The sequence below is a fragment of the Anomalospiza imberbis genome, chromosome 1 (genome assembly GCF_031753505.1).
Source record: "Anomalospiza imberbis isolate Cuckoo-Finch-1a 21T00152 chromosome 1, ASM3175350v1, whole genome shotgun sequence".
Lineage (NCBI taxonomy): Eukaryota > Metazoa > Chordata > Aves > Passeriformes > Viduidae > Anomalospiza > Anomalospiza imberbis.
This window is the reverse complement of record NC_089681.1, coordinates 2,987,390-3,013,091: the sequence shown is the minus strand read 5'-3', so window position 1 is coordinate 3,013,091 and position 25,702 is coordinate 2,987,390. Positions and strand designations below refer to the sequence as shown.

The window sequence follows — 25,702 nt, the reverse complement described above, 5'->3', positions numbered from 1 at the left end:
CCGAGGCTCTGCAGCTCCCAGGTCCCAGCCAGGACACACTGCTGGGCACAAGTGTGTGTCTGAGGGGCACAAACCCCAGCACAGCCCCTGCTGCCCTGCTTGCACAGCACTGCACAGGGAAAGTGATCAGGGATGAACAGCACTGATAGGAAATTCTCACCTCTGATGTCCTAAAGGACCATAACAATTGTGTCATGAGTAAATAAATTTAAAAAATAACCCCTCTCACCAGCTCACCACTGGCCCTGTTTAACTCTGTTTACATAATGCAGACCAGCTTGGTGAAAAGGAAGTGGGTGAAAGTCTAAATGACAACAAAGGTTCAGGGGAGCAGGAGTTTAGAGACTTGATTTGCTATTGTTTCCTAGAGCCTTCTCCTAATTTTAGAAAGCAAGGAAATTCCAGACAAGACATGGTGCTGACCTGCCAGAGTCTGCACACTGGAAAATAACCACAGGGACTGAGCAGCCACAGCCCCGGCTGCAGCACTGCTGCCTAGGGCACAGGCAGCTCAGAACACATGGCCACACTTTTAAATGACACTAGAGCAAACGGGAATAAACCCGGGCTGTGCGTGGAGCAGCAGCTCCCAGCTCCTTCTTTTTCCTTAGAAAGAAAATGAAAAGGTTTTTAAACCCCATGGCACTGCCAGAGCTGGGCACAGCCCACGTGCAGAGCTGCAAGAGCGACATCCCACTTGGCAGAATCACTTACACCGGACCTGAATAAAACATTTAGAGGGGACAAAAAGTAAAACCAGCCAACAGCCATCAGTGGTAGCCAGAAAAAACAAACGTGAGAATTACAGTGTTTTCATGCCTGAATGCAGGTTTTATATTTGCCAAAGAAAGATGGCAAGAGGATGTGACCAAGAGCTGCAAGTGCTGCCTCTGACATGAATTTCCATGTCATTTCCATCTCAGTATTCTGGGAGATGAAGACTTCAGCTCAGCCCAACAACTCAAGGCAAAACCTGCACAGGAGATTAACTTGTGACACTTGAAAGTGAGAACAAATTGATTTAAAAATTCTTGCTAGAACTAAGAGTGAAACCTTGATTACACATCTCTGGTGACTGGCAATTATCCCTTTTACTAATCAAAGTTCACCCCAATTCCCAGAGCTGACAAAGAAAACCCCTGGATTTGGCACCACACTTAACATCTCCAATAAAGAGAAACTCCCTCAGCTTCAACGTTTTCTGATGTATAAAATAAAACGCCACCAATTCTGCTCAACCCAGATCCCTCAATGTCCAAAATGGACTCGGAGTAGATTAAAAATAGAAGTTTGAAGAAGAAAAAAAGGTAAGCCCAATCTCTCCCTGTTTCCTGGCAGCCCAGAAGCCCAAGGCCCACAAGGACCAACACAGAAATATTCCAGCACACAGGAATCCAGAATCAGCACATGGGACTCCAGCAGCTCAGAATGTGATGGAAGCTATAATTAACAAAAAAAAAAAAAAAAAAAAAAAAAAAAAAAAAGCTAAAGATTAGGGGGTACCAACATAACAGCAGCTGGGTGTAACTGGGGGAAAAAGCCTCTGCAAAGCAGGGTGCACTACAAAGATTCTCTCTGTTGAAGCATGGGAGTATTCACAGGGTGGATAAGGCAGAAAACAGCTACAAAACTGTCCTACAATTCAAATTCAGGGACATAAGCTCTTACAATGCCCAGAGCAGAGCAGCCACAGTGCAACCAACTGGAAATACATTAAACAGTCATTAATTAGGGACAGGTATAAAGGGTTTGTAAAGAACCATATGCCAAAAGATAAGTAATGCTCCACAAAATGACAACCTTGCAAAAAAAGGCAGAAAACTGTGAAATTCGGGCTCTGCAGCAGGTTTTCAGATGTAACACCCTCCCTCAGCAGCCCCTTGAGAGCCAAATGTACGCAAACACATTCAAGCGTTTTCGCTAAGTTCTGAAACTGAATTCAGGTACTTCAATCTTTAAAAAAGACAAAAAAAGGCAACCTAGACCCATGGATTTCTCCAGTCAAAAGGGACTGAGATATAATCTGATACAATAGCCTTCTAATCCTTTGTGTATCACAGACCTTCATCGTGGATCCATGCAATAATTTGTGATGGAAGGTACCTGAGAGATCTCCAGTCCACCCTCCTGCTCAGGACAGGACCAGGAGGAGGCCAGAGCAGGCTGCTCAAACCTTCAACCATGGGGGACAGCCCAAAACTCCTCTGGGCCCCTGGCACCACCAAATAATGATCCTCCCAGGAGAGCCTCTTGGCTCCAGTGGACTCTGGACTCCTCTCGACTCTGTGAAACCAATAAAACCCCTCAGACACCCCTCGCTGCTGCTGCCAGTCACAGGCTGAGTGTGGCCAATACCACCCATGAGATGGAACCAGCAGGATTTGGGGAGCCCCTCATGAGCCAAAGCCTGCCCAGTGACACCCCACAATCACTACACATCCACAGGTCCCACAGCTCCCCTCTACAGACCTGCCTCTCCCTTTCTGCATCCTGCCCTTGTCACTGAGTGGCTTTTTCCCCCCTTAGCTGGAGAATGGAGACATCTGGCACTGGCTTTTCAGTGCTGAACTCTGTTCTGGCTGGAAGTTATGTGATGGCAGTTTTGGGATGCCAAACCATAGAAAGGTTCAGGTAGAAAGGGACCTTCAAGACCACCCAATCCCACCCCCCTGCCATGGGCAGGGACACCTTCCACTAGCCCAGGTTGTTCCAAATACCATCCGACCTGGTTTTGGACACTTCCAGGGATCCAGGGGCAGCCACAGCTTCCCTGGGCACCCTGTGCCAGGGCCAAACCACCCTCACAGGGAACAATTCCTCCCCAATATCCCATCCATCCCTGCCCTCTGGCAGTGGGAAGCCACTCCCCTTGTGCTGTCACTCCATCCCTTGTGCAAAGTCCCTGTCCAGCTTTCCTGGAGCCCCTGTAGGTACTGAAAGCCTGCACCAAGGTCTCCCAGAGCCCTCTCTTCTCCCAGCTGAACAATCCCAAGTCTCTCAGCCTTTCATCACTGGAGAGGTGCTCCAGCCCTCTAATCATCCCTGTGGCCTCCTCTGGGCCCGTTCCAACTGGCTGATCTATGCAGGAGTAAGAAGGGATGAAAGCCCCACGCAATTATTAGCGAGCCTCTTGATCCAGAGCACTGCATTTAGCATCAGTTTCTGAAACACCCAGTGGTGACAGCAGGATCACACTGTGACAGCCCAAACTGTGCCCAGAATGAGCCCTTCCAGGTAAGAGCCTGCAGCAGCCAGCAGAGCCAGGCCAGCTCACCCTCCGTGGGGAGGCCAGTCCTGCCCCAGGAACATTCCCACACCCCACGTGGGGCTGGACTGGGGTTACCCACAGGAACAGGCTCAGCCGGTTTGGGAAAACAGACACACTGGCAGCAGCACACCCAGGCTCCCCTGGCAGAGGCACCTTTGGCTCCTGCTGAGCAGGGGAACACCTGGGCAGCCCCAGGCACCCATGGCTGACTGCAGACACGATTCTCCCTGACAACTCAGGGATGCCCAGCACCCACTGGCAGAGCTTTCCAGCCAGCAAGAGGCACAAGCATAGAGGTCCCTGCCCCTGAGGAGCTGGGGAATCGCGAGGTGTGCCCGTACTTCAGCCAGGGCAGGGCACGGCTCCAGGCCCACAGGCAAGCAGAGCGCTCCCAGAAGGAAGGAGATGCCCACCTGAGCCAGGAATGACCTTCTGCCCTCATAACCCCAGCATGGCACGAGGGGTCAGCAGCAGCACGGATGGGAGGCACTGGAGGAGGCACTGGCCAACATCAGGACGAGATGAGCCACTCCTGAGCAGAGACAACAGGACCCTGCACCCCTTCCTCACTCGCTGCATAGGAAACAACTGTCCCGCTCCGAACCTGCACCAGCCACCTCCTGCCCTGCCCAACAGACCTGTACCTGTCCTCACAGACTGGAGCAGCACCAGGCCAGCATCCCAGGCTCTGCAGACTCCAGAACTGAGCTGCCAGGCACACCCAGACAGCAGGGGATGTTCTGGAGAGCCAACAGCTCCAGAACTGCAAAGGTGCAGGCGGAGGAGGGACAGGCTGTCAGGGACAGCAGCTCGCTCCAGAAGGCAATGTGCAGCACAGAGATCCATGCAGAGGGTGAGGCTGGAAGGGATCTGTTATCCCAGGTAGTCCAAGCTCTGCTCAGAGGAAGGTCAGCTACAGCAGCTACCCAGGGCAGTATGTGCACACACAGCAGTGTCTTGTGACATACACACACAGCAGAATCTCAAAGGGCCTTCTGAGCCCAGTCCCTGTCTTTAAGGAACCACCTGGAGCAGGTTCCATCCCCTCTCTGCCATGACCAAGTTGTGTTTCTCCAGCTGATGTGACATGTCTGCGTTCATGTCTGTGAAGCTCCCAGCAACACTGCTGAGGCTGCAGCAGAGCCCCAGGACAGGAACAAAGGGTTGCTGGAGCTGTTAGGTGATCTAAGAGAACCACAGTGTCCAGTGATGCTAGGAATTCAGACACCAACCCCACGACTCCCCCCTGCTGCAGCGTGATGCTCGGCAGAGCCTTGGTCCGCCCCCCACTCACTTATTCAGTCAGACCAAGAGGTGGAAAATGAAAAAACAAGAAAGGACAATGGATAAAAGGCTCAGGACAAACCCTCTGAGCCACCACTCAGCTATGCCGTTTCCCAGAAACGGCAAAATCCCAAGGGCAGCCTGGAAAGCCAGCCATGAGGATTAGGGACAGAGAGGCAGCCTGGCTCCGGGGCTGGGCCACCAGAGCCACCCCCGTGCTGGCACAGGGGGCTGCTGGAGCTGCTCCTGCTGCTCAGGGAACAGGCTGCAGTCCTGCAACACCCTGGGCAGACTGATAGAGCATGGCAGGGTCAGGGACAGAGCCACTGAGCTCTCCTGGCAGCCTGCTGGTGTCTGCAGCAACCACAGAGCCTTGTGCCCATTCCCTGTGTGGCAACACGAGCCCTGGGTGCTCCCGTCCCACCTGCAGGAGATGTATCTGCACTGCCAAGGAAACAGAGACAGTGTTTGGCTGCTGAGCCTGGCACCTGGAAAACACCAGAGGTGTCTTGCATGCGGACTGATCCCCCCTCCCAGGTCAGCACCACCACCCTTTTCCAAACCTTTGTTTTCCTGAGGCTACAAAAAAAGGGTTTCTGGCCTAACCAAGGCTAAGCTCCAGCCCTCCCCTTCAGCTGGTGCCCAATTTCATAATGCCATGGGAAGGGAACTAGGACATGGGGGTCTTTGTTCCCCAGCACCACCGGGTGCTCTCTCCTTGGAGGGCCAGCCCCCATGTTCTCACCTGTACCAGAGACATCCTCATCTGTTGAGACACAGAGAGGAGGACAGACAGACACCTGAGCTCCTCTACCAGTTTCCTTGGAGAAGGAGCCATGCTGTCCTCAGCACGGACAGCTGATGGAGCTGCCTCGGCCCCAGGACCCTCCTGCCAGCAGCAGACAGGACAGGGGGGCTGCCCAGTGCCACCACAGGCTGTGGGGACATCCCCCCTCAGACAAGCAGGCTTTAGGCAGGTTTCAGTGCAACACCTCAGAACCTCTCCAGGTAATAAACAGCAGCGCTATTGGAGTGGAGCAGGACACGTGTCAGGGGAAGAAGAGTCAAACACCAGCTTAACCACAGAGCCACAACAACCTGCTCTGAAAGCAGGTGGTGACAATGTACACAGCTGGAATCAGGAACAGGCTCTACACCACAAACACAGCCTTGGCTCTGGAATGGGACAGAGACTCTGCTTCTGCAGCCAAAACCACCATGGTGTTCCCAGCTCTGCTGCCCAAACAGCAGGGCTCAGACATCTCCTCTCTTGTAGATGTTCTCTCCTCACATGGGGCACCATTTATCAGTGTTGGTGCTTGGCACCAAGCAACGCTGGACTCAAACTGACTGGCACCATCAGTTTGTTATCCTGCAGTGAAAAAAACTCTCATACCTTCTCTGTAAACTTCCCAGGCAGCTCCACACAACACTGACTTCTTTCTCTCCTTCCCTCTTCCTTCTGCAGGGCCAGCTAACTCCTTCCTATCCCTTACATGGCCACCTGACCCTGTCTGTCCCTCACAGCACAGCCAGCAAACTCCGACTCTGGTGGACTCTCGACCAGTTAACCCCCTCTTTTATAACACCCATCCTCATTGGATATAGCTGTGACCTCTTAAGGGCAAGGCTGTTCCCACTCTTCGGTAATTAATTAGTACAGCTGCAATTCATCAGGGGTGAGATTGCCTTCAGCACCATCTCTATTCTTTTACAACCTGTTCTCTCACACTCCTCTTCCTCAATAACAACCCGTGACAACCCAGGCTGCCCCGAGACACCAGCCCTGAGCCAGCAGTGCTGGTAGTAGAGCTTTTCTTCAGGGACCAAGCAGCCCAGCGGTGCCTGTTGTGTGACCGCTCCTCCAACACGAGCTAAGGGGCTCCAAGGCAGAGGTTCTGCCAACCCTTCCAACCCTGGAAGCACCCGTGCTAAGGTGCTCCTCAGTCTCCTCACCTCTCATTTCTCTTCAGAAAATTTCAAGTCCACCTGTCCAGCCCTGCTAGAGCAGTCCCTGCCTCCAGCAGGACAGCACATGTTTAATTAAAGCAGGATCAGACTGTGCAGCAGGAAAATAATTACAATTCTCCTTGTGATTCACCAGCAAGAGGGCCTGCTTCCCATGCCACTGTGGGCTGGGCTCCTGGATGAGTTCTGAGCTTGTCTCCAGGCCGGATGAATGCGTGGGACCCTGCACTGCAGGCAGGAGGTGTCTGTCCACCCATCTGTCTGCAATGCAACACAGCAGCTCCTCAAATGCTGGCAGCCAAACCAGCTCATGTACTTGAGCCTTGTGTTTTGTTCCCATTTTCCTGGTTAAACATGGGCTGGACATCTTCCTCCTGTCCCTGGAGGAAGCAGAGCCTGCTGCATGCTCCACAGCTGGGCACAGGGACATGCAGCCCCTCTCAGACACCTACAGGCAGGTGAAGTGTGAGGACACCTGGGCTCCTCCTTCCACAGGTGTGCTGAGAGATCTCACACCTGTGCCGGTGGTGTTGTCTCTGGGGAAATCCAGCCTGGGACAGAGTCAGGAGGAGCTGGAAGCAGCAAATGCAAAGCGAAACAGCCAGGAGCTGATCAGCTCTAAGGTTAAACCCGGCACTTCCCAGCCACCGTGCTCAAAGGCAGCATGGCACAGGTGAGGCCACAGATCCAGCCAGACCTGTGTGCCATGGCTGGGCAGCACGGGCCCAGCTCCAGAGGCTGCACAGCTCCCTCAGCAGAGCAGGACTCACTTGAGCAGAGCCCAGCGCCTCTAGGTAACAGTGCAGCAAACCCAAGAGACACCTCTCCCTACAGTCAGAAACCAGGAAGGCAATGGTTATTCCCAGAACAGCTCAATTCAAGAAGAATCACTGGAATCTGATGAGGATAACTGAATTAAGATGAGCTGAGGTCAAACAAGCTGTCACACTGTGTGAGAGGTGGGAACATCAGTTTGGAGCTCCAGCAAAGCAGCCCCAGGGGCAACTGTGGTGCCACAGGGAGGGCACCACAGCCACCCTGCAGGTGCCTAGGGACTTGGTCTGAGCCACCTCAGGCAGTGGACACAGACCAGCTGCCCCCCAACACCACATCTTCCCAGCTGTCTCCCACCCCACAAGTGTCTCCTTCTCCCCTCCTCACAGTATTTCTAGCCAGATCCTGAACCAGCTCCAGGCTAGTGAGCTCTGGCCGCAGACACATGGTCACCAACACCGGGAAGGTGGCAATTCAGAGTCCCCAGGGCACACCGGTGACATGCCAGCCACGCTCTGGTCTGCAGCCAGAGCCACGGCAGAGGGCAGGAGGAGAGGACAGAGAGGACTCTCCTTGTGTGCCCACGGCAGGAGAGGCACGGAGGGGCAGTGAGGCGGGGCAGGGGCACTGGGGGCACCCAGAGGAGTGGCCCCACATGCTCCTGCCCACGCTGGAGGCAGCAGGAGGAGCAGGGCAGCCCCAGCAGGCTGCTCCCTGCCAGGACACTGCCTCCCCAGCCCTCCCCTCGCAGCCCGGCGGATTTCCGACTATTTAACCCCGTACGGGGCCCTGAGGAATGCACTGCAAACACAGAAAAGTACTCAAGGGTTGGGAATGCATTCCAGCAAAGACAAAGCCAGCAGCCTCGGAGCCAAAGGCTCGGCAGCTGCTGCTTCTCAGGCACGGCAGCAGGCCCGAGGAATGCTGTCCCCTCCGGAGGGGCCGGGGCAGCAGCTGCCCTGACACACGGCACACAGCCAGGAGCAGGGAGCAGTCCCGTCTCCAGGTGAAACAACAAACCAGCCCAGGCCCCCAGAAAGGCAGTCCTGAGCCAGAATTAAACCCAGACACCACAATTAGCATCCCACTGCTGCCAGGGCCTGGGAAGTGATCGATGCTCTCACGCTGATCTTCCACACGAGGCAGCAGCAGACTATGGCTGTGTGAAGAGGGGCCCTGACCACAATCCCAGCACTCACAGCCTCCACCTTGGGCTGTGCAGCCGGACGGGACAAGAAAGGAAGGCCCGGGACTCCCTGTGGCAGGCACAGGGCACTCAGGGGCACTTTCCATTGGAACACTGGAATATATGAAATAATCACGGCACTGAGTGCTGTGGTTTAGTTGACAAAATGGTGTTCAGTCAAAGGTAGGACTCGGTCTTGAAGGTCTTTTCCAGCCTCAGTGATTCTGTGACTACTGCAAAAGCATTAATCTGGAGATCATTTCAGGGAGAGCATCCTGGGTGTGGGAGAAGCAGCCAAACCCAGCACACCACAGGTACTGCCCAAGCACCTCTGCCCCTTTCTGATTTGCCCGAGCATTTAGGTCTTCCCAGCCAGGCCCCTCCCTGGCACACCTGCACCTCAGGAATCGCCTGCTCCCATCCAGCCAGGGGACACCATCTACTTCTACACCATCCTCTCAGCAAAGAGGGGTCAGCTTGCAGTTACAAAAAGTAACTGACTGATCTGTATGCCACAGCTGTTAGCAAAGGGGAAAATGCCAAAAGCTGCATTATACAATAACCTGTTGCAATTGTTTCCAATCAGATTGTGTTTTCCAGAGGCAGAAATCAAAAGCAGGTTTATGCAACAGATACATTTCCAGCACAGTGAGGCACCTTAAAACCACCAAACAAACCCAACAAACCAGGTCTAACCCTGAAACTAGGAATCCAAGACAAGGGAATGAGAGCAAGCCCAGTAACTGATGCAAAGTGGGGGACTCCATGGCAGCCTGTACCCTTAGGGTGCAGGACAGCACATCTGGGGGACTGGAGAAGTCTTGAGGAAGAGTTAAGTGTACCCAAACACCTCCCCCGAGCAGGAAGAGGACAAGGAAGAAGGTGCTGGAGCAGCTCCCAGGGGAACAGCTCAGGCACACAGCAGTAAATGCCCTGACCCAGGAATGACTGAGGAGCCAGAGCCCACAGAGGCGCTGCGATGCCACATCCCCCTGCCCAGCACACAGCATCCCTTCCATCCACCACGCTCCTGCCAGGGAGATGGCAAAACAGGGCTCCAAAACGCAGGAAACACGCGGAGCAGGCCAGAGGAGAGCTGAAGAGGTTAACCCTGCCCTGCCTCTACCTCCAGCCTGATCAATGAACTAATCCTTCCTGGCAGATAGTCAGCATCAGCCAAAGGGAACCCGAGACACCGGGGAGGAGGAGCAGGCAGGGCCTCTGCAATGCCACATTCAGGCTTCAGAGACAGCACGGGGAACAGCAGCTGGGGCTGGGGACCTGGCACAGATAACCACCCCCAGCAACAGCAGGAACCCCAGAAGGACACCCCGAACCCAGCTGGCAGCACCACACACTGGGCAGGTGTTAAACCACCCAAGAGAGACCTACAGAGGGGTTTATAACAACCCTGCAAGGACTGAGCAGGTGCTTCCACCTCTGACCTCCCTGCAGGTACCAAACTAGTGCCAAGGAAGGTCTGCTGAGAGGCAGAGCCATTCCAACCATGGACACCCGAATTTTCATCGACTTTTTACTCCACTAAACCACTCTACTGCCCAGCTGCCTCTGCACCTCCTATTCCACGCACCTGAACCTCCTCCAAGACCAGAGCTGGTGGGGAGACACAGGCTGGGCAGCACACCCACACCTGTCCCACAGAGCTGAACACACCTCGGAGCTCAGAGAACTGAGTATTAACAGTCACTTCCCTTTCACAGACCTCAAGCATAAAATCCATCTGTGCAGCTCTTTCCTGTTCCCTGTTTGTATTGCACATCCAAGAGTTTTATCAGCTCTGTTCTCCATGACTGAGCTTGTGTTTGGCTGCTGCCAACCCAGAGCAGATCCTACACCTCTGCTGTCACCAGGGGAGGCTGCAGGGGAGATGGCCTGCACTTATTCTAACTTCTAGGCAGCAGCAATGCAGAATACATGGCTTTTGGAGAGACAAACACACATCCAGCGGTCCCACAGGGCTCCTGAGCTCCTGCAAAGCACCGAGAGCCATGCCAGCTCCACACACAAGTCTCACAACCAGCAAGTGAAACCAGTTTGTTGGCTGGTTTTGTTAAACAAATGCAGCTGCAGCTTTGACACAGCCTGGGATGGAAAGAACCACATCCAGAGCAAGAGGAGGTGCCCACCCCACATCAAGCCTTGGCAGGCTCCAAGGCTGGCTCCACACATGGAGCATTCCTGGCTCCCTGACTTTCTCAGGGAAGGGCTATTAGTGCAGGGAGATTAGAAGGAGAAGCTTTACTCTTCCATGGAAGTAAATAAACCCCAAGATCCTCCTTACAGCCTTCACATGCCAGGAAATTAAAAGCTGCTCTTAATTAGCTTTGCGAGGCCCCTTTTTGCTTTGGGAGAGTGACAAGCATGGCCTCAAGCTTCTCCCAGGTGCAGTGGGATCCTGATTCCTGGTGGGACCCTGGCTGCCAGTGGGATCCTGATTCCCAGTGGGAACCTGGCCCTTTGCAGGATCCTGGCTCCCAGAGGGATCCTGGTTCCCGGCAGGATCCTGGCCCCCAGCTGCAGTGGGATCCCGATTCCCAGTGGGATCCCAGCTCCCAGCAGGATCCTAGCTCCCGGATGCAGTGGGATCCCAGCCCCCAGTGGGATCCTGGCTGCTGGGTGTAGTGAGATCCTGGCTCCCGGTGGGATCCTGATTCCCAGTATGATGCTGGCTCCCAGATGCAGTGGGATCCTGATTTCCAGTGGGATCCTGACCCCCGGCAGGATCCTGGCCTCTGGCAGGATCCTGGCTCCCAGTGGGATCCTGGCCCCCAGCTGCAGTGGGATCCTGATTCCCAGTGGGATCCCAGCTCCCAGTGGGATCCTGGCTCCCGGATGCAGTGGGATCCCAGCTCCCAGTGGGATCCTAGTTCCCAGTGGGATCCTGGCTCCCAGTGGGATCCTAATTCCCAGTGGGATCCTGGCTCCCAGCGGGATCCCGGCTCCTGGGTGCAGTGGGATCCTGGCCCCCGGCAGGATCCTGGCACTGGCGGGATCCCGATTCCCAGTGGGACCCCAGTTCCCGGCAGGACCCTGCTCTGGACATTACACAGGGATGCTCTCACCCCAGGCCACAGCAGCCAAACAGGAGGAACTGCTGAAACCAGGCCAGTTTCAAAGGGCCTTGCCATGATGCAAACGGCAACAAGCCCAAACAGGGCAGGACCTGCCCTGGACAGAAATGGGATCCTCTCCCCAGTGTCTCCCACAGTTTCCAGTGCAGGGGGCTATCAGCTCACTGGGCAGTGAGAAGAGTGTTTTCTGCCCTGGGCTCAGCAGTGAGGAAAAAGCAAAGCAGAGGAACTGCAGCCCCTACATTAGAAAAGCTCGGGGCGTTCCTCTTCAGCACCATCACTGCTAAAACCCCTGGGACCACAGCCAGCCCTGGGGCTTCCCCTCTGCACAGCCCACAGCCTCAGACACCTCTAGCCCAGCACTCCCCGGCAGGTGTCCAGCAGCCTGTGCCTGGGCACACTCGTGCTGACACACCGGAGCTCCGAGGTCTCCTCCCTCTGCACAGACTTGTTCAGGATTTCAGCTCCTACTCAGCTCCACCCTCTTGTCCTCATACACCAGGTCCTACCAGCTCTGCTCCACCCAGGCTTCCTCCAGCCTCCCTCCTGCCTCCCCATACTCCAAACTGGAGCACTCCTCCAAAAGCACACCAAGAGTCTCTGGATCCTTCTGGGCTGTGACCGGCTCTGTTTGCCACCTCCCCACATTCCATGGAATGTGTTCATTCCTTCCTGGTGACTGAGACCTGTGCTTCTCAAGTGCTCAGGAGTGGCCTGGATGACTGAGGTGTTATGCAGCTCCAACACAGTGATTTAGCCAGCTGTACTTCCAAAACCCTCACCACCAAAACTGCTCTCCAGCCTGCTCCTGCAGAGATCCTGCAGCTACCACTCTCTGCAAGACAGGTGTACCACAAGTCAGCACGGAGCCAGTCTTTTCCACCTCTGGAATTCAGACACCCTCGTGGAAAGCACAGGCAACTTATCAAAGGGAAGTTATCATTTTCCATTAAACCATGTAGTATCGCCCTGGCAGCAAATCCCTGCAATGGGGCAGCAGATGCTCCCACACAGATTTAATCTATCCCTTCAAACTGCCCAAGCAGTTTGGGGAAATTTAGGCTCAAAACAGGCAAGTTTCCACAAGGGAGAGGTGGCAAAGAAGCAAGAGCAGCCAGAAGAGGACTTGACCCTGCAGGATGGAGAGAAGCACAGGCTAACTCCTGCAGCTGGGAAGGGAGAGGCGAGGAAGGCACAGCAGTGTTGCTCAGAAATCCCAGGAGATGGGCAGAGCAGCACAAAGGGCACTGGGAATCCTGCAGAGGGGAACCGTGCCACAGAAAGAGCAAGAGATCCCACGTTTCTGAAACAGGTGAAATAAGGACACAGAAAAGCCCGTCTGAAACACACAGCTGGCGCTGGGTAAGAAACCCCTCAGAAGAGGAACCATATAAACCACATAAACTCACAGATTTTCAAGAGCTCACTGACCTTTCCAAAAGCCATCCCTCCAATCCTTTCACCTCAAAAATCACCTCCACGGGGAAGTCTTTCCCTAAAAGCCCTGCCTGAGCCCTCAAACACACACTTGCTTCCCAAGGCTGTGCACACTCTCTCATTCCCACTTTTCTGACAGATCTTCACAGGCACATCCCTGTGTTCTTCAGACCTTCTCCCAGGAAACAGGCACGTGCAGCCCCATCCTGTGAAACAAGCACGCTGCCCTTTCTCCACCTTCCCTCATGATAAGCACAAACCCTCCTCCCAGGCTGTCTTTCCCAAAAAAGCCTTGCTTCCATGAAGGGCTCCTCACCTGGAAAACATCCCCCTGACCCAGCCAAAAAGCTTTCCCACCACCATCCTTCAGAGACAGCGTGTGCCTAAACCCAGTGTTCCCACCTTCCCTCCTCCTGGTGGAAGGGCAGCTTATTTTCAAATTTCATTGCCATATTCACCTTATACTACACAGATTTCTACTCCTGCCTCAGGTATCTGTCCCTGCCAACAGGAATATCCTCAAAAAACACCCTTCCTGCAGTGACCTGTATGCCTGGGACCAAAGGCACCTTGGCACAGCTCAGGGAAGCACAGTGAACACAAAACTTCAAGACACATTGGGTCACACCTAAGGTGCATCAAATCTGCTTCCTTGTTCCACCAACTGCAGATCTCCTCCTCCTCCTCCTCACGTGCCTCTGAACCAGCCATGGAACCTGGAGGGGCTGGGAAGGGGAGGGACAGTGGGGATTCTGCTCTCTCTGCCCAGTGTGTCTCCAAGGATCAGCACCTCTGGCACCCCCAAACTCCCTGGCAGTTCTCAGGAGCAGCAGCATTTGGGCTGCTCTGCTTGTCTCCCTTCAGGAGGCACCAGATGTTCACCTGCCTTGTGAGGGCATTTAGGTCTGGCTGGGGATGGGCTGACACCCAGCACGGCCAGAGAAAGCCCTCGGCAGCTCCAGACAGGAGCTGGGAAGGAAGAGCGTGAGTGCAGCAAGGCCAAAGCCAGACTCCTTCCAAGCCTCTCCCAGGAGGGAGGACAAACACACAATGGTGTCTCTGCACATCCTCATTTCTGGTTGTTTTCTCCTTCCTGAACTGCTCCGGCTCTCTCCTGAGCTCATGTTAACCCACAGCACTGTTATGTCACGTGCCACGTGGTTCCACAGCTCAGTTAAACTACATTTTGCACGAAGAATGATTTCATTTGCTCTGAGCTGAGCCCTTTTTGGTTTCACTCAGCACTCTCCTGCCAGCAGCAGCAGCTGCGCCCTGGGCCATCATTCACCCTCCAGGCCTCTGCCATGGGATGGGGAATGGCTCTATGTCCCACCACCTTTCCCAGACAGATGGAGACATCCTGAAAGCATTCACCTCCGTTGTGCAAAGCTGTTATACACTGGGTCTGGTCACACCCTTTGCTGCTCCCCATTCTCTGTCCCTCTCCTGAGACCACAGGACCAGGATCTCACTGCTCTGTTCAATTTGTTCCTCTAATAATTCTTTGCCAGAACACTCCAAAAGGGGAACTGGCAAGCTAGAGAGGAGCCTGTGAGCCCAAGACAGGTCACGGCAAGAACTCTGAAGCTCCAAGCTGAACAGGTGCCACAGCTCTGTGACACAGAAGCTCCTTGGGTCCTCAGGAGGGCACTGAGGGCACGCACACAGCGCCTGCCTATCACAGGGAGGACTGCATCCACACGATCAGAGGCCAAGCAAAAGCTCTGTATAAAATTTGCATTTATAATCCAAAAGATGCTCTTTCTTCCAAGCTCACAAACCCCAGCGTGTCCCAGTTCCAGGGGTCCAGTGCAGCACGAGGCCAGGCTCTGACTGTTCAGCAGGTACACAAAGCTGAGAGCACAGGGACCAGCAGGTTCTCCTCCATGGGTGTGTCACAATCACCTACTCTGCAGACAGACTGACACCCTTTCCCAGTCCCAGCCTGCCCGTAACACACATTTTCCAGTAGTTTGGGAAATCTCCCTGCCTAAAGCACAACAAGATGCTGAGCTACCTGAGAGAAGAGCTCAGAGTCTCACACTGCTGTCCCCACACCTGAACAACCTCACAGCCTGAATCCCACAGACAGCCCAGCTCACTGGGGCTCAGGAAGAGACCAGCAGGAAAGACAAACAGAACCCAAAAACACCAGAGCAGGAGCTGCTGCTTCCACACACGAGAACCTGCTCAGGTGTGGATGTGCCAACTGTGTGTTTGCATGTTTTAACAAAGCTGAACCAAACTGCTCTGGCCGGAATCAAAACTGAGCTTCTGCTTTGTAAGGGTTTATTTTATCTAGATTTGATGGCAAATTCCATAACATGTCAGTGTTCAACAAAAACCTTGAAAGCTAATGACCTCAATTCTCAATTATCTAAATAAACATGCAACTCAGTCTATGCTCCCTGAAGAGCATCCCTCCAAACACAGGGCAGTGAAACACCTTCTCTCTCCGGCACAGGCAGAACTCCAGTAACTTTTCAAAAATCACACAGTTTCCAAAGGGGATACACAGTAAAACTCCAATAACTTTTTAAAAATCACAGTTTCCAAAGGGGATACACAGCAAAACTTCCTCTGCAGTATCCCACAGCCCAGTTACTGTCTCAAGGCCTTTTCCTTCCCAAGAGGCAGGTTCAGATTCCCACCTGCAGCATCCCGTGTGCCAGATTACCAGGCAGAACGGGAACACCACGGCTCAGGTTCCTGCTGGAGGGTACTCCAGGACCCAGCCAATGCCCTGCCCTGCAAAAGCAAACCCTGGGGAGTCACGAGATGCTGGGCCAGGCTGGCAGCAGGCAGATCTCGGTCCTGTGCCTCTGCAGGGATCACGGTGCCATGGGAGAGCCACGGAGGGCTTATCCTGGTGCTCCTGTGGGCAGAGCTCTGCGCTGGACAGAATGGCAGCAGAAGCTGCAAGTGCCGGCTGGAGCCCCAGGAAAGCTCTGGGATGGAAGGGATCTTAAAAACCAGCCAGTGCCACCCCCCTTCCACAGGGGGAAGTGCATATGGACAGTGTCCCTGTCCACAGGCAGGGACACCTTCCACTGTCCCAGGCTGCTCCAAGCCCCATCCAGCCTGGCCTTGGACACTTCCAGGGGCAGCCACAGCTGCTCTGGGCACCCTGTGCCAGGGCCTCACCATCCTTCAGGAAATAATTTTTCCCGATAATGCCTCTAACCCTGCCCTCTGGCAGTAGGAAGCCATTCCCCCTTGTCCCGAGCCCCTCTCCATCTCTCCTGGAGCCCCTTTAGGCACTGCAAGGGGCTCTAAGGTCTCCCCAGAGCTTCTCTTCTTGAGGCCAAACACCCCCAGCCTGTCTTCACAGCAGAGATGCTCCAGCTCTTGGAGCATCTCTATAGCCCTATGATCATATAAAGCAGTTCTATCGCTTCTAATTAACTTACTCGATACTTTTTGCAGCTTACTGATTAGGCCAGAGTTTTTTTAATCCACGCTGTGCTTTGCTTGGCAGCGGTTGCGGCTGCCACAGGACTGAGGACCCGGGTAAAGGCTCTCCCCCGCGGGCAGGGGACCCCTTGATCCCGCCAGCCGCTCCCAGCCCAGGGGCTCCTCGCCAGCCGGGGCAGCTCTCGGCCCGGGGGCGCCGCACGGACCCGCGGCCGAAGCGCTCGCTGCCGGCCCCGGAGCACGGCGAGGGCGCCGGGCTCAACCGGGGCTAGGCTGGGGCTCAACCGGGGCTGTGCCGGGGCTCAACCGGGGCTGTGCCGGGGTTCAACCGGGGCTCAACCGGGGCTCGGCCGGGGCTCAACCGGGGCTCGGCCGGGGCTGGGCTGGGGCTCGGCGGGGCTCAGCCGGGGCCGGGCCGGGGCTGGGCTGGGGCTCAACCGGGGCTAGGCCGGGGCTGGACTGGGGCTCAACCGGGGCTGGACTGGGGCTCAGCCGGGGTTCAGGAGGGGCTCGGCGGGGCTCAGCTGGGGCTGGGTCGGGGCTCTGCGGGGCTCGGCCGGAGCTCAGCTGGGGCTGGGTCGGGGCTCTGCGGGGCTCGGCCGGAGCTCAGCCGGGGCTCGGCCGGACCGCGCAGGCCGGGCTCAGCCGGGGCCGGGCCGGACCGCGCAGGCCGGGGCTCGGCCGGAGCTCAGGCGGGCTCGGCCGGGGCAGCGCTCGGGAGGGCCCCGGCCGGCCCGAGGCGCGCTCGGGAGCCGCGGGGCGGCGGCGCGGGGCTCACCTTGGGCAGCTCGCGGAGCTGGTTGGCGTCCAGCAGCAGCTCCTCGAGCGAGCGGCTGTAGCGGTAGATCTCCTCGGGCACGGCCTGCAGCGAGCAGTGCCGCCGGTCCAGCGCCTCCACGTGCCGGTTGCAGCGCCAGAGCGGCGGCATGCAGCGCAGCATCGCGCCGGGCCGGGCCGGGCCGGGCCGAGCCGCCCGGATCGCCCGGGCCGCGCCGGGACAGGACGGGCCGGGCCTGCGGCAGCGCCCGGATGTGCGGGGGCCGGGCCGGGCCGGGCAGGGCCGGGCTGGGCTGCTCCCGCTGCGGCAGCGCCCCCGCTCCGCTCCCTCCGCCCTGGCCTGGAGCCGCTCCCGGGCCGCGCCGCGCCGCCCTCCGCGGGTGCGCCTGGGAAACGGAGTCCTGGGAAACGGGAAATGGAGTCCTGGGAGAAGGGAAATGAATACTGGGAAACGGAGTCCTGGGAAACGGGAGAGGAATCCTGGGAAATGGAGTCCTGGGAAAAGGGAGAAGAATCCTGGGAAATGGAGTCCTGGGTAACGGGAAACGGAGTCCTGGGAAATGCAGTCCTGGGAAAATGGAGTCTGAGAGGATTTATGAGGGCCTGGGGCTGGAGAGGAGGGTGGCTTCTCTCAGTCCTGTGGGGGGACAGTAAAACTGCCCAGGAGCAGGGAGCGTGTCTGGATTCAAGCCCAGCCATCCTAGCTGTGAAAAGCTGGAGGAACCAAACGTCCCCTGTCCGGCAGCACAGGGAGGGGCGGAGAGCAGCACCCACACCCCGCACCTGGCACAGGTGAGGCTTCGGGTGGGGGTCCTGGGACTGACGCCGTGGAGCTGCGGGGACCGGGCCGAGGTGCTGGGTGCGGGGGGAAAATGGCCCAGGGACCAGGGCTGGGATGATGGGTGCGGGGGGACAATGGCCCAGGGACCAGGGCTGGGGTGATGGGTGTGGGGGGAAAATGGCCCAGGGACCAGGGCTGGGGTGATGGGTGCGGGGGAACAGCAGCCCATGGGACCAGGGCTGGGGTGCTGGGTGCGGGGGGACAATGGCCCAGGGACCAGGGCTGGGTCGGGGCAGTGCTGGGTGTGGGGGACAATGGCCCAGGGACCAGGGCTGGGTCGGGGCAGTGCTGGGTGTGGGGGAAAATGGCCCAGGGACCAGGGCCGGGGTGATGGGTGCGGGGGGACAATGGCCCAGGGACGGGGTGATGGGTGCGGGGGGACAATGGCCCAGGGACCAGGGCCGGGGTGATGGGTGCGGGGGGACAATGGCCCAGGGACCAGGGCCGGGGTGATGGGTGCGGGGGAACAATGGCCCAGGGACCAGGGCCGGGGTGATGGGTGCGGGGGGACAATGGCCCAGGGACCAGGGCTGGGGTGATGGGTGCGGGGGGACAGCAGCCCATGGGACCAGGGCCGGGGTGCTGGGTGTGGGGGACAATGGCCCAGGGACCAGGGCTGGGGTGATGGGTGCGGGGGAACAGCAGCCCATGGGACCAGGGCTGGGGTGATGGGTGCGGGGGGAAAATGGCCCAGGGACCAGGGCTGGGGTGATGGGTGCAGGGGAACAGCAGCCCATGGGACCAGGGCTGGGTCAGGGCAGTGCTGGGTGTGGGGGGACAGCAGCCCAGGGACCAGGGCCGGGGTGATGGGTGTGGGGGGACAGCAGCCCAGGGACCAGGGTTGGGGTGATGGGTGCAGGGGAACAATGGCCCAGGGACCAGGGCCGGGGTGCTGGGTGCGGGGGGACAATGGCCCAGGGACCAGGGCTGGGGTGATGGGTGTGGGGGGAAAATGGCCCAGGGACCAGGGCCGGGGTGCTGGGTGTGGGGGGGACAGCAGCCCAGGGACCAGGGCTGGGTCGGGGCAGTGCTGGGTGTGGGGGGACAGCAGCCCATGGGACCACTATTGTAAAAGCAGTTGAACCCAGTAGGAATAAATGCTGATGTCCGACTCCAGTTCAGAAGGCTGAATGATTTCTTTATTATAACTATGCTATAATCCATTAATATACCATTTAAAGGAGATACTAAAGCTACAGACCTACTTGTTCTAACTGCCTTATCTCACTCACAACTCGTGACCCTCTCTGAGAGTGCAGCCACAGGTGGGTTGGATTGGCCATCAGCTCCAACAATCCTCACCAGAACCCAACCAAGCAATCACCCCAAGTAAACAATTATCCAAACACATTCCACATGGGAAAAACAAGGAGCAGAAATAGAAATTGTTTTCTCTTTCTTCCCTCTGTGCTGCTCTATGAAAAAATCCTGAGAGAGAGAGAAATGTGCTGCCACAGACCAGGGCCGGGTCAGGGCAGTGCCGGCACATGGCCAGGGGGCTCCTGGCCGGAGATGCAGCCGGGGTGCCCCCCGTCCCTGCACTGTCCCCTCTCCCCGTCCCCACCTCCTCAGCCCCTCGCAGAGGAGCAGCCACATCCCCCCAGGGTCCCTGCAGTGCCCGGGGCTCCTGGGTGTTGGGGTCTCAATGCTGGGCTGACCCCAAGATCCTAAAGAGTCTTTGCTTCCCAGCCCACTGCAGCCAAAGGAGGAGCCTGGAATGCGTCCCATTGCACTTTCAGGGCTGTTTATTTCTCCTTATCTAAACATTCTCTCTCTGACCTGCTGAGCTCTGCCCAGCAAGTGCACCATAGCATTCTCCCCCCGAGCCTTGGGCGGCTCCCACATTATATACTCAAAACTACGTGTGTATGTTTGCAATTTATTACCAATTCCTATCACCCATGTTAGACTGTGAATCTCTGCCTCAAACCAACAGAAAAGTGCCACCATCACAGCAAGACATGGAGGGCAAGATGAAGGAGAAGAAGGCCAGGACACGCCCAAATCCCTCCATCTTGTACCCCCTGAACCCCATTCTAAAAACCCCAAAATTCTACTTTTCCACCCTGTGTTAATTCAAATACCACACTGCTTAAACCCTTGTGGCTTGTAGTTCCTCATACAAAGTTGGCAGCTTTCTCCACAGGCTAAAATCGCAGCCACAGGTGTTTTTGACTTTGTGCCAGGGTCCCCGAGCCCCCTGCCAGGGTCTCAGACAGCCAGGGCATCCAGAGGGACACCCTGGGCTCCGACACTGGGGAGTCTCTGCCCACCATGGAACTCGTGTCGCTGGCCGGAGCCGGTGGCAGCGCCCACTGGCACTGGTGGGAACGTGGCAGTGCCAGCAGGGGGATTGCACTGGACGTGGCCCCCACCTCTCGGATGACCAGCGCCGGCGCTGCCACTTCGGAACGGCGAGGCACTGCCGGCCCTCGGCCGCACAGAGCTCAGCTGCAACAGCTGGCACGGAGGGGAATGAGATGAGCTTCAAAGTGCCTCCAACCCAGCACCACCCCGGCATCCCATGGTGATACGGAATGAGAAATCCGTTTTTCAGCTTTTTGCCCCATTTTGCCTGCTTCTTCCATCCTTTTTTTTCCCTACCTCTCTTAGCTTTATTTCCCAGTTTTACTCCTCACGTTATAACAAAACTCCTCTTGATTCCTGCAGATTTTTGCTACCATCTCTATGGAAGTGGAAACGGCTTCTTTTTATTTCAACATCCACCTTTCCACACATCCAGATCCCAAGGTTTTAAAGAAACCCTAAAACAATCACAAACTGTTCCAGATACATGAATTCCACAAAGCTTGCTAAATTCAATCCAGCATGCTGCCCTGCGAGCTGGCATCCCAGGAGAAGCTGAAGGTTTGCAGAGCCAGCTGAGTGACCTTCAGGAGCTGCACAGCCTCCTGCCACACCAAACTCACACTGGATCCCTGCATAGGGATGTGGGCAGGCTGGGCAGGTGGGATGGGATCCATGGGATCCACGGGCCTGGGTCAGAGGTGTGGGGTCAGCCTGGCCAAGCACTGCGTCCTGCCCTGGGTCACAACAACCTCTGGAAGGCTCCAGGCTTGGGACAGTAGCTGGAAATCTGGGGAGGGCTCTGGGGGTGCTGCTGACAGAGTTGGCCAGGGGATGGGATCCCCCTGGAGCCTCCCTGGGGATCAGATCCCGCTGTGGAACCTGGCTGGGGGTGGGATGCCCCTGCAGCCCTCCCCCTGTGACCTCAGCTCGTCTCCATGGACACAGCTCAAACACACGGGCTCCAGGGCCAGCAGCAAACCGGGAGCGCTGGGACCGGGGAAAGCCTGGGAGCAGGGAAGGTCAGTGCCTTGAAACACCACCTTTTATACAATCCCAACTTCGTCCTTTTCCCATGGGCACGTGGGAATTCTCCGACCCTCACAAATCCCCTGCACCAACCCCCTGAAATTCCCCACATCACTGCAGCCTGGGCTGGGATTTTAGTGGATTTATCCTGTTTTTCACCCGTCTTCCGGAATTTTGCATTTTTTTTCCTTAAGAATTTACATGAGTTTTATTAGGAAGTGAGAATTTGTAATTACAAATATTCACTAAAACCATCAGACTTGTCAGACTCCAGCTCTAAATCCTGAATTCCAGCATTCTACACTGGAATAAATAGTTCAGAAATTCAGCCAATCCTGAAATTAATGCTTAAAAACTGTTTAAAAACCTGAATCTCATTAAATTAATACTGACAAAGAATCTCCTGAGAATCTTACATTTAAAGAGAATCTCCTGAAATTGGGATGTGAGATACTGGTTCTGGACAGGAGATACTGGTTTGGGATGCAGCGGCCTCTTCAAACACTGGAGTTAATGAGGGAGGAACAGGGCAGAATTGCACTTTTTCCTCCAAACTGCAGGAATATCCCAACACTATATGGCAAAAAAAAAAAAAAAAAAAAAAAAAAAAAAAAAGAAATCTTTAAAAATGTGCATTTTTGGTTTTCTCCTGAGGCAATTCAGGGTGGGAAATGCAACTCCAGGAATGGCACCAAACAGTTCTGGGTCAGACATCTGAGCTGCTGGAGGAACCAGTTGGAAACTCAAGGGCAGGACTGGGGCAAAACCGTTCGCTCTGAGCTGGTGTTTATTCCCCCTGTTCCAGTTTTACAGCTGGGTTGGGGTATGGCATCCAAAACAAAGAAGAGCAAGGATGAGGCGGCACCCCAAGAAACAAGTGACACGGAGGACCCCGTCCGGGAGAGGGAACTGCACCTGCAGGAGGAATGCAGGGTCCTCACACAACACCTGGACACCTACCTGGAGAGAGCGCAGCAGCTCCTGCAGGGCAGCAAACGCCTGGAAAGGGAAGCCCAGGGCACTCGGGAGCAGAGCCAGTCCTACCTGCGCTGCGGAGCAAAGCTCAGCCAGGACCCACCAGGCACGGTCATCACCCTGAACGACCAGAACCGCCAGGATCGGGCCCAGATCCAGGCGCGGCAGGAGGAGCTGGTGCCGCGCTACGCTGGCAAGGAGCAGCAGGTGAGGAGCGCCCTGAAGGACACGGAGGCCGAGGCCTGGCGCCTGGACGCGGAGCTGCAGCAGCTGCAGCCCTACAGGCAGCAGAAGGTGCAGGCGGAGCAGAAGGTGAAGGCGCTGGAGAAGGAGCTGCGGGTCACCAGGATACGCTGCGCTGAGGAAACCCACGCCGTCAGGAGCAGGTTCCTGCGGGAAAAGGCCGACTGCGAGCAGGAATTCCACCAGAGGATGCAGCAGCTCACCCGGGGAGCGCAGGAGGTGGCGCTGCAGGCTCTGGTCCAGCACGTGGAACAGGTGAAAGCCGAGAACAGGCTCCTGCGCCACGAGCTGCTCGGCCTCCTCCAGCACTGCCAGCTCCTCAGGGACGCCAGAATCCAGCTGCAAGACCAGCAGGAGCAGCTGCTCCGGGAGAGCCGGTGCGCCCAGCGGGCAGCGCTGCCCACAGCAGCGCGGGGCCGCGGGGACAGCCTGCCCTGCTCGCCCGTCAGGGCGGGCCACTGACCCCAAACCGCCTGGCCCTGACCTGGAGGAACCAGACAGGGAGGCAACCAACTCCTTCTAGCAGTGGAAGCACTGAGGGCTTTGAGCTCTTGTCACAAGGATCCATAAAATATGGACCAGATCCATATCGATGTTCTCCTTCTGTCCCAGGGAGGTGGTGGCTGCCCCGTCCCTGGAAGGGCTCAAGGCCAGGGTGGGATGGGGTTTGGAGCAGCCTGGTCTAGTTGAAGGTGTCCCTGCCCATAGCAGTGGGGCGAGCCCAGTGTTTGCTGCAGCTCAGTCACACCCCAAAAAGAGTCCTGAGGAGCTGGCAGCAGGCAGGGGCAGGCACTGCGTGCACAGGAGGGGCACAGGGGATGCACAGGGGCAGGGACAGGGTTACAGCTGTGAGAAATCCCCCTGGAGCTCGGAGAAGGGCTCAGGGCAGGGACAGGGTTATAGAGAGGGTGGACTTTGGCCATCGTCGTTTTCCATCCCGGCTGCAATTCGGGTCAGGAGCTCTCTCTGAAAGTTCGACAGCAAAAGTGTTCCACTTGGGTTGTTCTTCAGGCAAGAAAAATGAGTTCCCAGGGTTGGTTGTTAAAGGAGGAGCTCGTTATCCAGCAGGAATTCCTGGGAGCACACCGTGTTCCTGATAAACTCGGGAGGAGCTCGGCACAGGTGCTGCTCGTTGGGGTCTGATGGCATTCCTGAGATTATGAAGCATCCTGAGGCTCGGGGAGAGAGGCAGCACTACCCATTTATTTATGGAAAACCCCTGGTGTTTCGCTCAGGAAACTCTTTTTTCTTTCAAAGCGGGGACTTTCCCGCTTTACCCGCTCATCTCCCGGAGCTGTGGTTCGGGAATTGTCCACCGGAGGGCAGCAGCGAGCGCGGGCAAGCAGCGCTCCGCCTGCAGTTCCGGGTGCCGCCAGCAGGCGGCAGCACGAGCTGCCGGCGCTGCCGAGCGCCCGCCCCGCCCCAGCCCGGCCCCGGGGGCTCTGCAATGCTTTGGGATGGAGCGACCTTAAAGCCCGTCCGGTGCCAGCCCTGCCCTGGGCAGGGACATCTTCCCCTGGCCCAGGGAGGCAGGAAAGAAGGAAAAAAGGAAGTCAGGAAGGAAGTCAAGAAGTCCCGTGCTTACCCCTGCATGTTTGGGATGTTTTCCCTAAACACCAGAGCCAAACAGAGCTGCTGATTTGTGCAGCTACCCCTGAAAGCTCGGGGCTGCCAAAGACAGCACCAAAGCTGCTGTAGACACAGCACCCCAAAATCCCGGCATCCCCAAATCCCTGCATCCCAAAATCCCTGCACCCCAAAGTCCCAGCTGCTGTAGACATGGCATCTCCAAATCCCAAAACCCCAGCTGCCACAGCCCCCCAACATCCCAGCTGTGGAAACTCATCCTCCTGGCTCTGCTCCAGGCTGAGCCATTCCAGCCCTGGGTGAGTTTCCCAGGCTCTGCTGCAGGACATCCCCAGGCTTGGCAGCAACCCCCAGAGGGAGGCTGTGCTCGGAATTCCCTGCCGCAGTTCCCTGGAGATCATTCTGCTTTAGATTTGCATTTCTTAAGTGAAGGGATCATCTCCTCCAGCCTCCTGCTGGATCCCAGCGCTGTGGAATTCCTGAGCACAGGCTCAGCTCAGTTCTCTGGACCAGGGCTCCCTCCCAGCACCCCCAGGACAGGAGCCCCCAAGGGAGACCCCCCCAACCCAAGTTCCCCCTTGGCTCCATCCCAACCCCCTGGGGCCCATCCTGGAGGGAAACGGCTGCTCCTGCCCCATGGGGTCCTGCCCCGAGTGTGGCTGGAGGGAGCTCGGGGTTGGGCAGGGGCACCCGGAGCACTCTTCAGCCCAGCCCTTGCTCCTCAGGGTGCCACACTGGGCTGTGGAGATGCCAGTGCCGTGCCAGCCAGGGCCGAGGGGGCGGCAGCCCTGTCACACACACACAAAGTGACACCGGCTTTCTTTGCGCTTTTATCTCAGACACCAGATCCCTGTGCCCGCCCTGGAATGTCCTGGAATGTCCTTTACACACGGCTACAAAAATCCTGGGAGGCAGAGGGGGGCAGGGCTGGACCCCAGGCTAGAGCTTGGCCAATTCCTTGGAACAGAGCTGGGCTGATTCCCTGGATCCGAGCTTGGCCAAGCCCTGGGATCAGAGTTGGACCATTTCCCTGGATCCAAGCTTGGCCAAACCCTGGGATCAGAGCTGGGCTGATTCCCTGGATCTGAGGTCAACCAGGCCCTGGGATCAGAGATAGACCAATTCCCAGATCCAAGCTCAGCCAAGCCCTGGGATCAGAGTTGGGTCCATTCCCAGATCTGAGCCCAGCCCAGCTTTGGGATCAGATTTGGGCCAATTCCCCAGATCCAAGCCCTGGGATCAGAGTCAGGACCCAGACCCAAGCCCAGCCCAGGCCTCGGAGCAGAGTCAGGCCCCAGATCCAAGCCCAGCCAAGCTCTGGGATCAGAGCTGGGCCCATTCCCAGATCCAGGCCCTGGGATCAGTCAGGCCTATCCCCAGATCCAAGCTGTGGGATCAGAGCTGGGCCCATCCCCAGATCCAGGCCCTGGGAGCAGAGTCAGGCCCCAGATCCAAGCCCAGCCAAGCTCTGGGATCAGAGCTGGGCCCATTCCCAGATCCAGGCCCTGGGATCAGTCAGG

The 25,702-nt window shown here is 56.8% G+C and overlaps 2 protein-coding genes across 21 annotated transcripts in view; one reads left to right on the top strand and one right to left on the bottom strand.

Moving 5' to 3' along the window:
- SCRIB (scribble planar cell polarity protein) overlaps positions 1-17,546 on the bottom strand; it is a 111,422-nt gene extending 93,876 nt beyond the window's left edge. For 15 of the 20 annotated variants that reach the window (XM_068179498.1, XM_068179555.1, XM_068179587.1 and 12 more), the window contains exon 1: positions 17,202-17,544. In XM_068179498.1, coding sequence (XP_068035599.1) covers positions 17,202-17,363 — 162 coding nt within the window. In that variant the 5' untranslated portion in view covers positions 17,364-17,544. Of the gene's footprint in view, positions 1-17,201 lie in introns of all 20 variants that reach the window. The other 5 variants (XM_068179580.1, XM_068179536.1, XM_068179529.1 and 2 more) reach the window with 2 other exon arrangements.
- Positions 17,547-21,254: 3,708 nt separating this feature from the next.
- On the top strand, positions 21,255-23,164 carry CCDC166 (coiled-coil domain containing 166). Its single transcript, XM_068179779.1, has 2 exons — positions 21,255-21,370; positions 22,183-23,164. The coding sequence occupies exon 2, from the start codon at positions 22,203-22,205 to the stop codon at positions 23,055-23,057; it is 855 nt and encodes a 284-aa protein (XP_068035880.1). The 5' UTR covers positions 21,255-21,370; positions 22,183-22,202; the 3' UTR covers positions 23,058-23,164.
- The last annotated feature ends 2,538 nt before the right edge of the window (positions 23,165-25,702 follow it).